The sequence below is a fragment of the Ostrinia furnacalis genome, unplaced genomic scaffold (assembly GCF_004193835.3).
Source record: "Ostrinia furnacalis isolate ACB-3 unplaced genomic scaffold, ASM419383v2 OfSCF2422, whole genome shotgun sequence".
Classification (NCBI taxonomy): domain Eukaryota; kingdom Metazoa; phylum Arthropoda; class Insecta; order Lepidoptera; family Crambidae; genus Ostrinia; species Ostrinia furnacalis.
In genome coordinates, this window is record NW_021132661.1 from 181,295 (window position 1) to 195,304 (window position 14,010).

Consider the following 14,010-nt stretch of genomic DNA (forward strand, 5'->3'; position numbering starts at 1 on the left):
CGATGTAACTATCAAAAATACAAAATAGAGTTAATTTCAGGACATTCCAAATATTTTAAAAATTATTACATAGGACAGCGGATTTGTCTGATTTTCACCACATATAAAGAAAAAAGGTTCTAGCTTTCAGCTACCTAGTTATATCTGGTCAGTATATGTAGTAAAAGTGGTTTTATAAGCAGGTACAATTGAAAGTACATACCTACAACTATACATCACCATTATCATCTTAGTTGTAAAATAACACCTATTACAACTAAATATTGTGATGAGACTGTGTTTAGATACATTCATGTGTGGTCGTACGTACTTAACCTAACCAAAATGTATATTTATAAAGTATGTTATAAAAGTTTCATGTAATAGAACCTAGTTAGCTCACGGAATTGAATCGATACCGGCTTCATTTCCAGTTCGACGTGTTTACGTAGATGCAGCCCGTGTAGACAATAAAACTCTTAAGCCCCATTGCCTGAGGAAGATTTACTCGAGCAACTTAATACAGCGTAATATCGTTGTCTAAGACGAGATTTTTATTGCAACGGCGAGCGGAGGCGAGTGCGCTCGCCAGTAATAACAATAAAATCAGTGTTCGGCTAAGGTGATTTCTAATTTTGATAATTAAAGGCAAGTCTTTAGTATTCAAGTAAACAAAAATTTTATTATTCAATATTAATTTGTTAAAGAAAGAAGGACTGGACTCGTCATATAATTACTGGTCTATGTTCTAAGCATGTTTGATAATTTTCTTGAAAACTTTCACATTAGAATCTTCGTATTAGGTATTCAAATATTAACTTTAATTGCCTTTTCATTTAATTGATTGCTCAAAGTGCACTCTACAAGGTTAAATCTACACATATTTTCAAGTACCTATAGTAATTAATCAGGTAAAAATTGCACTTACCGCTCTACGCCGAACGTTCTGAAAAACATTACGCTAGCGAGCGTAACGCCCGCTCGCGCGTGCACTCCTTATGATGCTATCTGGCATTGCCCGGGTCTTAGTTATGATATAACAAGGAGCCAGCTAAGCCTGGCTTACGGTAGATTTTATTAATTGACATGACATTTTTACCCTCGACTTAAACGAAAAATGAGATGTTGTCCCGGATTTTGTCGAAGTCTTTACGAATAACACGGCAAATTGCGTGGTCTTAGTAATCCGTACGCTTCTCATAACTGCAGAAGATTTATTTTTCTAGAAGATTATTTATACTCTATCTTTGAGATTGAGTCAATAAGAGGGTAGCGTCTTTTCCACGTTTTTGGACCTCTACATATTATTATCAGTGAACTCATCATTTCAACTGCTCGTATACGAAGTTAAAACTTTAGCTTAGATTTTCTTCTAATATTTTTTTGAATGCCAAAAACAGTTGTCTGTGGTTAAGGATTCCGGGAGAAGCTCGCTTCCACCTTCGGCCTGATCATCACTTTCCATCAGGTGCAGTGCATGCAACTTTGGCCAAGAATTTGTGTATAAAAAAAGTATTTTTGCCCTCGGACTGCTTTTTTGAAGTTCATATTCAAACTGTGATTGCAATAAACACAAATTAATGTAATTACTTACAAGTTATACCTGGTTAAGTTTTTACACACACTCACAGCTGTAATTATGCAGTTTTTTGTTATTTTAATTAAATACCTAAATTAATCTACTTTAAAATTTAGAACTGCCTGACTTTAGGAGTAAAGGAGTCCACACCACTATCCCGAAGACGTCGGCCATTACCAGCGCAGTAATAAATTGCTTTATTACGACCGCGTCATAATCCACGCTTAACTAACATTAACCGCCGGCTTCGCTCGCCAGACACTTTGTTTAGATTAAAACTTAATGCCTTAACTGATATTAACAAGACAACAGCGATATTTCATCTTTAATACCTTTTTCTTGCTAAGAACTTCAAACGTCTTTAATATAAAAGTACGTAGGTATCAAGGACCTTATATACGAAATTATCTAAGAATACGATTACTTATTTCGAATCACTAGTGATGGGCCGACTATGGTCTTTGCCGACTAACCGACTAGCCGACTAATCGGTTTTCAAATTGCCGATTAGTCGGCCGACTAATCGGCAATGCCGATCATTCTAATACCTACTTGTCCGAAGAATAATATCTAGATTTTCTCAAAAATATGAATATCTAGATTTCTAAAGAGATAAATATATAACTTCTTGAGAAATGAGATTTCTTTAAATTATGAGAAAAAATAAAAAGCAACATTACAATCACCTAACAGTACCTAAGGTAGATGCCATAATTTTCGACGGCGAAGGGGTCAGAGGAGGTGACAATATGATCGCCTCCTGCTGGGCTAGGATGCGCGCCGTGACATTATTCTTACTTATCGACGTCAAAATGTATGGGAAAAATTGTGCTTATCGCGGCACGCATCCTAGGCCCACTGATTCCTCTCCACCCTCCACGGTGATGGTCAGCGAACTGGGGGCGTGGGGGTACCCCCGCCTGCATAGCACGGACTACCACCACCGTCGGATAGGCAGGGCTCGCCATACAGGTGGGCAATTGCCGGGACGGATTGTGATAGTTGATGGCTTTGTCTGGATTCCCATAGTTCTTCACACTAAGGCGATCGACGGAGCTCAGGGGTTATTTATGTGGGTATTCCTCATCCTTCCGATGAGAGGAGCCCCACATAATCTACCACTTCCCCGCAGGATACGTTGCAATTCCATGCATTTTTTCAAAAGTGAAAAGTGTCATAATTATTATATGGACCAATTACATAAAATTTACACATTTTTGATGATTTCCTGGTAATTTTATCTAATCTTAACTTTGTATGAATTTAGACAGTCAAAATTTTAAATCAGGTGAAACTACTTTTTACTGATTTTTCGCAGTCAAGTGGTTTAGTTAAACGCCCTTGGTCTACCTCACAATCATCTTGGCGATTATGAGTTTTATTTCATTCACATATTTAATTTTGTAATGCGCCGATCATAATCGGCATATTTTGCCGAATAGTCGTCACTAGTCGGCCGACTACAAATTATGCCGAATAGTCGGCTTTCCCGACTAGTCGGCGACTAGTCGGCCCATCTCTAGTTTTTATGTTCCTGGTCAGGCTATATTTCCCCCGCCATTTTCCGCAGTTTGGCACCTCACATCACATCATTTTACCGAAGTCAGCCCTATAGCTTCGGCGCAGTGCCGATCACTGACGTTTGTCAACAAAATGGTGCTTGACTCTTGAGACAGGCTAAATTACACCATATTGTTAATGACATTGAGCATACATTTTTTTAAATACCTTCGCGAAGTAAAACTTCTGTACGTAGTACTTATTATTATTCTGTGGTAATACTAACGTAATATTCCTTCCTCAGGTGTGGCTACAAAAGCTGCCAGTGCGACTAGCAGAAGGCGAGGCGTTACAGTGCGTGACGGAGCGCGCCATGGCGTGGCAGGATGCTGCGCGTGCGCTTCTCGCTAGCCCAGCGCTTGCTGCCTTGCCCGCTCACGCTGAACGCCCGCAGGTAATTATGGGCTTTGTGTATGGTTTTAGGGTCTGTTTTTGGGTAATGAAAGACAGCTGATGCCATAAAAACTTCATTTGTTGGGTTCTGATTGCTCGCAGGTAATTATGAGCCTTGTGTATATGGTGTTAGGGTCTATTTTGGGTGATAGATGTGAGGTTGGCAGAGTGAGAACTTCATTTGTCTATTTCAAGCACAAGCTCTGGCTTCAGGTAATTGTGTGCCTTGTGTATATGGCTTTAGGGTCTATTTTGGGTGATAGATGTGAGGTTTGCAGAGTGAGAACTTCATTTGTCTGTTTCTAACATAAGTTCTGGCCCCCAGGTAATTGTGAGCCTTGTGTAGGTGTTAGGGTCTGTTTTTGGTTGATGATAGATAGCTGATGCCATAAAAACTTCGTTTGATGGATTCTGATTGCTCGCAGGTAATTATGTGCCTTGTGTGTATGGCTTTAGGGTCTGTTTTTGGGTGATAGATGTGAGGCTGGCTGAGTGAAAACTTCATTTGTCTATTTCAAGCACAAGCTCTGGCTTCAGGTAATTGTGTGCCTTGTGTATATGGTGTTAGGGTCTGTTTTTGGTTGATGATAGATAGCTAACGCTATTAAAACTTCGTTTGTTGGGTTCTGGCACACGCTGAGCGACCGCAGGTAATTTTGGGCCTTGTGTATATGGTGTTAGGGTCTGTTTTTGGTTGATGAAGATGGCTGACGACGTGAGGCCTTCAATTGTTTAATGTTAACGCCGGGAGGACGCAGGGAACTGTACCTTGTGTACACATCATTAGAACCTTGATGGCTTGAAGACTTTGAGGATATCGTCCCTAATTTGATTTGTTTCTTTACAGACCAACAGAGAAAAATCGGACAAACTAAATGCAGAACTAAAGAAAGCTACAGGAAGAGCGCATGATGTATCACAAAATTCAAGGTAAATAAACAAACGTTACTTTACTAATATAAATCGTTCATTCGTTCGTTTCAGCCAAATGACGTCCACTGCTGGACAAAGGCCTTCCCCAAGGTTTTCCACAATGAACGGTCCTGCGCCGCTTGCATTCAGGGGACCTTTACCAGATCGTCGGTCCACCTAGCAGAGGCCTGGCCACGCTACGTCTTCCAGCCCGTGGTCGCCACTCGAGAACTTTTCTGCCCCAACGACCATCGTCTCTACGAGCTATGTGCCCCGCCTACTACTAAGTGCTTTTACGTAAATACTATCTATCTATGTCAGCCTTTGGGTTCGCCTTCGAACATAGGCCTCCTCTTCAACCCTCCATCGTTTTCTGTCCCTGGCCACACGCATCCAGTTCACTCCAGCCTGCTGCCGGATATCGTCTGTCCATCGTTTAGGCGGACGAACGAGTGGATCAGAGAAAAGACAAGGATCGGCGACGTGGTGGAAGAGATAGAGAGCCGTAAATGGAGATGGGCAGGACACATTGCACGGATGAACCAGGATCGCTGGGCCGGAAAGACCCTGGAGTGGAGACCCCGCAACAACACCCGCGGCAGGGGAAGACGTAAATACTACTGAAGGGATTTTAATAAAACTATTGCCTGTTTGTGTATAGATCGTCGGCATCAGTAGAGCACGCGTATAGCGCAACACCGCGCTCGCCCGGCGCCCGCGTCGCTCCCGGCTTGCTCCACAAGCTCGAAGAACTTATGCTGGAGGGAGACTTGCTGGAGGTGAGAACTAGTTTCTAAGCGAAGTTGTACGGTGTTCTTTGTTTATAAGAGATTGCAGTCTAATTTTTCGTTTTAAATTGATGTTAGGGGTTGTTAAGATGGGTTTTTATTATGTAACATTTGCTCGATGCGATCATATTATTATTATCCCCGACGTATTTTTATGTGCTACTCTGATTAGGTTCCGTGATCAGCATGCGTATTACAGATCTCAGCAACCAGTTGCCAGTGTCCAATAGCAACGTGACCGGTAGCAGTCGTGGTGTAGTCCAACCAATGATANAGATTGAAAAAAAATGTGGTTAAAACATTCGTATCTTAAACCATAGAAATCTACATCAATCTGTTTATACCATGGTGTAAAGGTACGTAGACGTAATATTTTTCATTATGTACCTAACTTATGAAAAATCACCATAAGATTGGATAAGGAAAGCTAAAAACCAATAATATGGTGATGATAATAAATAAACCAGTTTATTATTGTTTGTTTATAAAATGAATAAGAAGACGCCTAACATTAGTGTATTTTAGATTAGTACTTAAGTAAGTAATATGAGTTTGCAAGGATAGTTGTAAACAAATTAACTAATTAGTGTTGTTTCCGTAAATATTCGAGGCCATTTACTATTGACAAATCGATTAGATAAGATTTAGGTATTATTGAAAAGAGTCATTCAGACTCAATTGAAAGGTAATTATCGGGTTATTTCCTTTTTGACTAATTTATTTTTCAGTTTATTAATTAGGTAGTTCCACCAACGTCTAACTTAAATTTTACAAAAACAAAGTCTTATATTTTCTATGTTATTAAATTGTAATGAAAAATACCATTTGATTCAAAATGTTTACTTAATTATTTGCAAACAGATCCATGATCCATCCAACAATACATGGCTGAAAATAGCTATAACATGCTCTTTGAAACACGGAATCTTACTTGAGCTGAAAAATAAATATTTTTCAGACAAACATGTTCAGTTCAGCTTCAGTTTCCTTATTCAACTGAAAATAAATACACAAAGCGATTCCCAGTCCAAATTCAAACGTTTTGTCTAATCCTGAAATTGAACCCAGAACCATGAACCTCCGAGTCACTCTCCTAAAGGTCTACGTATTATATGCGAAAGTAGTACCTACCTATGTCGTAATATGTTTGTTACTTTTTCACGGTAAAACCACTTAATATTATGTTTAGATATTAGATATAGTTATTTNCAAAAGTGAAAAGTGTCATAATTATTATATGGACCAATTACATAAAATTTACACATTTTTGATGATTTCCTGGTAATTTTATCTAATCTTAACTTTGTATGAATTTAGACAGTCAAAATTTTAAATCAGGTGAAACTACTTTTTACTGATTTTTCGCAGTCAAGTGGTTTAGTTAAACGCCCTTGGTCTACCTCACAATCATCTTGGCGATTATGAGTTTTATTTCATTCACATATTTAATTTTGTAATGCGCCGATCATAATCGGCATATTTTGCCGAATAGTCGTCACTAGTCGGCCGACTACAAATTATGCCGAATAGTCGGCTTTCCCGACTAGTCGGCGACTAGTCGGCCCATCTCTACGAATCACATAAGTAACGTCTCAAAAATACAGTAGGTACCTACTCAACTATCTACACTACCTAACTGTAACTTTTGTAACCATTGTGTTATCTGTGATAATAGTTCAACTAATTAATGTCATCATCATCATCATCATCCTTTCAGCCATAGGACATCCACTGCTGAACATAGGCCTCCCTCAATGATTTTTATAATGATCGTTTGGTAACGGCCTGCATCCAGCGCCTTCCTACTACGTTTATGAGGTCGTCGACTAATGTAGGTAATAACATAATATTCAACAGTTTCATGAAATTCGTGCACATTTGAGGAGTAAAGAAATAGTAGGTATACCTAAATACCTATGTACAGTTTAGGTACATTTATTTACTGTTTTATCTCTATTTATGTTCTTCTATCGATGTAAACAGTTAATTCACCTGTCGTAATTTTAAGAGCAGCAACTCACAGACGCTCATCTTAATAATTAGGCAGGCGCTTTAAAATGCTTTAAAACGGATAAGGATGGAGTGAGTGCGTTGTAAGATCAAAGAATATGCTTCTTCAAAGTTAAAATCTCCTTTAATTGGTATAATCCGTTCCACATCGAGTCTGTATCGTGGGATGTGCACTCAAGACGTTTGTTAGAGGAGGTATGTTATGCTTAGAGCTACTTCAAATAATTAACGTCAGATCTCTTTCAGTTTTAAAGTATCATTGAACTAAGATTGAGCCTCTATTCTTTTGTTTTTATAATGATGTTTATATCCCAAGAAAATATTATTTGAAACAGTGGGTTTGAAATGAAATATCATACACACTATGTGTGGGCATAAGTAGTTACGTCTCCGTTAACATGAGCATAGGCGCTCACACGACAAATGTTGCTGCTTTAATATCTATAGGGGTTATTACAATTTACAAATTAACATAATATTGTTTAGAAGCCGTGTGGTGACGGCAGAGTAGAATACATTTGTCACCAACCACTACTCTTCCCGCGGGTGTCGTAAGAGGCGACTTAGGGACTACACATCAAACAGAGAATGGGCAGCAGCGCTCTCTGAAAAACATCAATCTTTTAAACTGCGCTCTCCAACCCGCCTGCCAAGCGTGGAGATTATGGCAAAACCCTCCACTATAGTGAAGGAGGCTCATAGTCCAGCAGTGGACTGTAAAGGGCTGTTGATGATGATGATGATGTTTAGTATAGTACCTACTATAGTTTTTCTAGCTTGACTGAAAAATCTAATATTTTCCTAAAAAAAATTAAGCGAAATTAACTTGAATTTGTGTCTTCTTCTTTTAAGTGGGAGTATAGGTATTTAAGTGGGACTATGATATAAATGGGGATCCCTCATGTACCTATGTTAACTACTTATCTGCGTGCGAGTGGTAAAGTTGCCAAGCTTGTTAATGTTTAAGATTCTATAGGCTGAAGCTTTAGGCAATTGAGCAATCGATACCAAATTCACAAGTCACCCACATTCCGAATCAGCCGAAAACCGATCGAAGTCAACAAAGACGTCTGCAGATAGTCCGGGAGCCAAGACAACGGCTGACAGTGATGCGGGTGCCGCCGGCCGCTTCCGCCTCCCAATACCTATTGACATGTAGTGTTTGACAGCTCGAAACTATCTGTTATCGTTTAGAGATAGTCTGTGGATATCTTGCCAAGTTCCAAGTTGGGCTCTTTTAAGTTTCGGATCTTCAGCTTCAGTTTTGGCGCAACTTGGCTATCGAACTTAGACTGTTATGTGGTAGGTACTCTTTAACTAAGCTGTCGTTTAACAGGTTAAGTAACGTGTCATGTTTTCATCTCAAGGAACCTCTTCTATCCATACTTAGGTACTTATACTATTAGGTAACTAAAATTCGATGATACTTATTCAATCATATTTGAAATATCGTGTGTGCTTACTGAAACCAAATACTTTTGACTATTTGTAATCTCTTTACGAACTTTCATGTCGTGAAATTAGTTTTTGCGTTACTAGGCTATGCTTTAATTTGATCCCTCTATATGATTTTTTCCAGCGATATGTGAAACCGTAGCTTAAGAACGTGCAGGCAAAGCATAATTAATCACTATCTCACATTTAATGTTCATTTAATTCAGTTTAATTAATCGCCTGGTGACCAGGTAATATATTTTCTATAGTGCAATGTAATGCTTTACTACTTATTTGGACAGGTTCTTCTCCATTTATGTAGGTATTTTGTGTTTCCTCTTCCACGCCACTCGATACCGCTGTAGGTAATTACTTGGTCTTAAAGGTTAACTAATTAAACCCAACTACTGAAAGTTAGGTAGGTAGTAGAATGAGCATCGTGTGTGTTTATTTTTCCACAGCGTTGTGTATGTAATGTTACGGTGTTAAATATTAGGGCGAGTCAAATAAAATATAGATAATTTCATATACTTCAATTTAATTTCAGTTTATATAATTGAATCGAATAAACATTTAGCCAATATGTCAATTACCTAAGCGGTAAATAACTGTTGTGTGAGCATAGTGACACAGTTTTACCATACTCTATTAACTTTAATAAAATATGTACAATATTTGGAAATTTCATCACAGCTTCACAAAACAAGCATAACATGGAATAACAAAACAATTGTATGTTAAAACTAGTGATCTAGCCATCAAACAATAAATGCTTAAATACTGCAATTTAATAATAGGTAATTGGAAATACGTCGCAGGATGCGATACGGCATTTCACAAATACTTTCTGCCAGCAGATTTTCTACAATTTTAAAGAAAGATATCTTTTGGCAACAATTAAATTTATAACCAATGATTAAAATTAACTAAAAGATTATTTTTATTCGAGTTATCAGATGAACTTTTACTGAGCTGACACACACGAAGAAATTGCAAAGTGATTCGGATTCAAAGATCTTTAAAACAAATCGACTCTATATCGAATTTATATCGACCATAAATCAATAATGCGATTTACTCCTTGTGTGTAGTATCAATAGAAAAAAATATCTTTTTAACAAATCAACAGTACGACTATAATCGACTATAGTACGATGATATCACTATTTTCGTGTGTTCACACAATAACAACTTATCCAAAGATCATTCGTAAAGACAGTATCCTAACAAATAATATTGTGAGCGGTCTGTTATACATATCTTACATGATTACTATATAACACTAACCAATCTTTGGATTGAGGAAGTATTACTAAACATAAAGCGAAACAAGGAATGTGCGTAATCAATCTATCAATTATGAATCGAACTAAATCGGTCGAGTAACCATTATCTATTAGAAATTTTGATGTTCTAATTATGTGCAATAATATCAGTACTATCACTATAATATGACTTAATTACACAAAAAATTTACAATTTAATATAACATTGAATACGATTCTAATATTAACCTCAACTAATGAACTACGTCTAAGGATAATTTAAGTGGAACTTTATTTGAGTATCCATTCAAAATTACGTACCTAAGGAATAACAGTTATTTTACAACTACATTATTTATTAAATAAATAAAAATTGAGTCATAATCCTTATTATTTACATACGGAGTACATATGAGATTCATTCTCAATTGTGACAAGTTTTTTACATGTACATAAACACGAATATTTAAAATGTAATCTTAAAAGAGCTGCTTTGGAGTCCCTACCTAAAGCAAAAACTTGACTGTACTTAAAGTACTAAAGAGTTCATTGAATAATACGAACTGTGATACGATACCGCTCTAATATCGGTGTTAAAGTATGAAATTGCCGTTTTGTATGGAGAATTTAACGAAAATTAATTTTTCCATACAAACATTTTTGCGAATATTTAGAGAACTACAAATCGGAATTTTATGAAATTTTGTAGATAGATTGAGACTTTAAGCTGCAGGATACAAATAGAAAAAAAAAATGAAAATTCATACTTCTAAAAAGATATTGATGATTTGACTATGATTCTAGAAAAAAAGTCATTTAAAATAAAAAAAAGAATAATGGACATTGCTATCGTATAACGAACAATGTAATTATTGAAAAAAAAAACAGCAATTTCATACTTTACTCCTTTAACTGTGATGATTACGACACCGCCCTGATATTAATACTAACATGGCACTGTACACCATTAAACGATTCGGATTCAGTCTTTCGTTTTAATTATCTGACGTGGCTGAAATTTCACTACTTATTGCACACTTCACACCAGTTTGCGATCTGTGATATGCGGGTGCCCAGGGTGGGAATAGTGCGATGGAGAAGAAGGCTCATACAGGGACATCTTCAGTCGCTTGCACTTCGCCCTCCGATTCTTGAACCAGAATTGCACGTTTTTTGACTCGAGTCGGGGAAACTTTTGCCTGTACGGCATCCTGTTAAGCTCCTCAGTGTACTTGAGTATCAGGTTATGAGAAGGGTGTGTGTTCATCGAGAACCACTGTTCCAGGACTGGCACTTCGGAGACTGGGTCGATGAAGGTGCGGTTGCGCTTACGACGCTCGTCTGATGCTCCAGCCAGAGCCAGGTTCAGGCCACTAGCGCCTTCTCCCGGAACCGCGCCAACACCAGGGAACCCACTCATGTATTGGCTCATGTACATGATTCCATGTCCAAACATTGGATGATTTGGCACCATAGGGAACGGTAAGCGGTCCAGATGAGGTGACGTAGGTCTGTAATGCCGCTCTTGCACAACTTCATCGTCAGACACATCGTGATCATCCACGTTCCCGTTTTCTTCTTCTATATTGTTATTATTGTTATTGTGGGAGCTATCACTATTCTTTGCTGGAGATCGTTGTGGAGAGTTGTGAGTCTGCTCAGGCTTACTCAAATCCTTTGGCTCTTGCTTGATGTCGTGTACCTGCGACAATACAGAATACTTATTAATTAAAGAGACTAGATTAAATTACAACAACATCTGCACTGTGAATGACAGTGTAGGTTTTTTACGTTTTTTGTTGAAATCATTTACCTTGATTATATCAGGTGGTTTGGGTGACTCTTGGGGCATGTCATCAGCGTCATTATTCTTCTTCGTTGTTATTAAAGAAAGAGGTGCATCAGGACTCTCCGGCCTATCATCAGGATTTAGGTCGCCAACATCTTCTTCAAGATCTGATCCTCCATTTGATAAATTATCCTCAGACATCACGGACATTGGGTACCTTCCAGGGCTGCCTGACATTTGCATGGGACTTTTCATTGAGTTCTGATCATGGGAGGCGTAGCTGTCGTTGCCTGTCATCAAAGAGCCATTAGTAGGGCTGTGGCTTCTACTGTTGAAACCGTTGACTCCAAGGTGGCAACCCAAGCCTCCAATATTTCGAAGTTCAGCACGTTTTTGAGCAGCGCGTGCATTTTTAAACCAGTACACAACATTGTTAACATCGAGTGGCTTTCGGCCACGTCTCGATTCTAAATTATTCAATTCTCGGACATATTGCTGAATCTGTTGGCGGCTTGGGTGCTGGTTTTCGGAAAACCATCGTTGCAGCTTTGGCAATTCTAGTTCTGGATCGAAACTTGTTCGCATTCTTGTCTTCTGTGTAGGATATTGGCTTTGAACTGTTTGTAGTGCTGGGTGTAAGTGATCTGGGATAGAATTCAGTGTCGGCGAACGATTTTTGGGACCAGGAGAAGGGTATCGCCGAGGACTGAACGGGGGCGGCCGTGGGGACACCTGCGCACTCCACCAAGACTCGAACTTGCGACGCATCTCTTCCGAGGGCTCGTGAAAATTATGAGGTCCAGGTGTCCTATCCTGCCCTCTACAAATTTGAGCCAATGTCATCTGTAACAACGGAAAACATTACGAAATTAAACTCATGTCGTGCTGTTACTAATGTAAATAAAAAACAAGATACCGCAAACAGCATTTAGACGGTTTTAAGGAGGTCACTCTAACCAGTAACAGATACAGAGATAATTGTTTGAATCAACACGGAGCATTGTTTCACAGAACATCGCCATTAGATTATGAAAATATTAGGTCGGCTGTTAATGCATGTGTCATGCGCACCGCTCTGACGGAGGTGTTTGCTCGGCGGTTAGTGCGCTCCCGCGCCGCCGAAACTTCAATCATGGTCTGCTCTAAAACAATGAGCGGGAAGGGCGTTTAACCAATTAGCGTCCACCCACTGCGCATCCAACTAGCGCCAGCGCGGACAAAGTGCTCCCAGAATGTTCAGTGTTAACCCATTACAGACGCCGCTCCTGCGCCGATCTGTTTAACCAACTAATCAACGGCTCGATTCGAAAATTATTCCATTACACGTTTAAATTTCACAACTATGTATTTGCTCTGATAACATCTTGTTTGGATTGTTAATAGCGCAACAAGTAGTCATTCTATAAGAACTCGTCGGATTATAGCTTCGCCTCCCAGTTTACCCAGCTTGACATTATGCAAGTAAGATCTGCCCGTATCACTAGATTACACAGAACAATGCCAGCGATTACGACGTCAAGCGAGTTGTCAAGGAGTGTGTTTCGACTGTTGCTAAATCAAAATGTTAAATTAAGTGTGAGTGTAACACATCGAGATTGTGGCTATAAATCATGTCGCGAGGAATTAACTCAAGCGCGAGTGATACGTTAATCTGCTTCTTTGTTTTATATTTTTAAATAGTGAGGCCATATTTGCTTTCAGATATTGTCTGTTTCAGTTCCAAGGAAGATTTACGAGGCGCCTGCGCGTGATAACTCGTGTCACGTGTAATCCGCCTAAGTACCTACGTAATTTGGTGTGTATTGCGAACATTTCTTGATGTACGCGCATTAGAAAAGACAACTTAGAACACAATAGGCTTAGTCTTATCTGATATCGCTTTGACGCTACGAGTTATTTACCAAACTGTGTCTTATTCCAAAAAAGTCTTTAGAGAATTTATGGGTTAAAATTAATCCTTCGTTGTCTTTCTAAAAACCCTTCTACAAAGTATTCTATAAGCGCGCGTCCAAAGTTTGTTCAAAGTTGGAATCGAAGTGGCGCAAATTGGCGTGCGATAAATTACCATAATATCGAGAAGCCGAGTTCATCTGCCGTTTAGCTACCAACTTCGCAGTTGAACTTGTTTGATTATCTTGCTCTGTATTCCTTTGCCTCATTTCGAACTTCGAAAAATAAATTCTGAATTTCCGACTTTATGATTTAACGTTCGAAATAAAGTGAGACGTTAAAATAGTTCGTGGCCTTAACTGTGTCAATGGAGAGCCTAAATTGAAATCGCGACCCGACAGGCGGTTAAGC

The 14,010-nt window shown here is 38.7% G+C and overlaps 2 protein-coding genes across 4 annotated transcripts in view; one reads left to right on the plus strand and one right to left on the minus strand.

Annotated features, from left to right (window-relative positions):
* The first annotated feature begins 324 nt into the window (after window positions 1-324).
* LOC114355590 (lysine-specific demethylase 5A-like) lies at window positions 325-5,220 on the plus strand. The gene is made up of 4 exons (XM_028308534.1): window positions 325-339; window positions 3,363-3,512; window positions 4,359-4,441; window positions 5,085-5,220. Exons 1-4 carry the CDS (start codon window positions 325-327, stop codon window positions 5,218-5,220), a joined length of 384 nt encoding a protein of 127 aa, XP_028164335.1.
* Window positions 5,221-9,549: 4,329 nt separating this feature from the next.
* The window catches only part of dve (SATB1_N and homeodomain domain-containing protein dve), a 93,130-nt gene continuing 88,669 nt past the window's right edge, over window positions 9,550-14,010 (minus strand). For all 3 annotated transcript variants that reach the window (XM_028308519.1, XM_028308518.1, XM_028308520.1), the window contains exons 5-6: window positions 11,734-12,552; window positions 9,550-11,622 (exon numbers count right to left, since the gene is read on the minus strand). In XM_028308519.1, the coding sequence (XP_028164320.1) occupies window positions 10,960-11,622; window positions 11,734-12,552 (1,482 nt within the window). In that variant the 3' untranslated portion in view covers window positions 9,550-10,959. The remainder of the gene's footprint in view (window positions 11,623-11,733; window positions 12,553-14,010) is intronic.

Coding starts and splice junctions, on each gene's coding strand:
- LOC114355590 (XM_028308534.1), top strand. Junction 3,513..4,358: donor CTCACGCTGAACGCCCGCAG/GTAATTATGGGC, acceptor GTTTCTTTACAG/ACCAACAGAGAAAAATCGGA. Junction 4,442..5,084: donor GATGTATCACAAAATTCAAG/GTAAATAAACAA, acceptor GTTTGTGTATAG/ATCGTCGGCATCAGTAGAGC.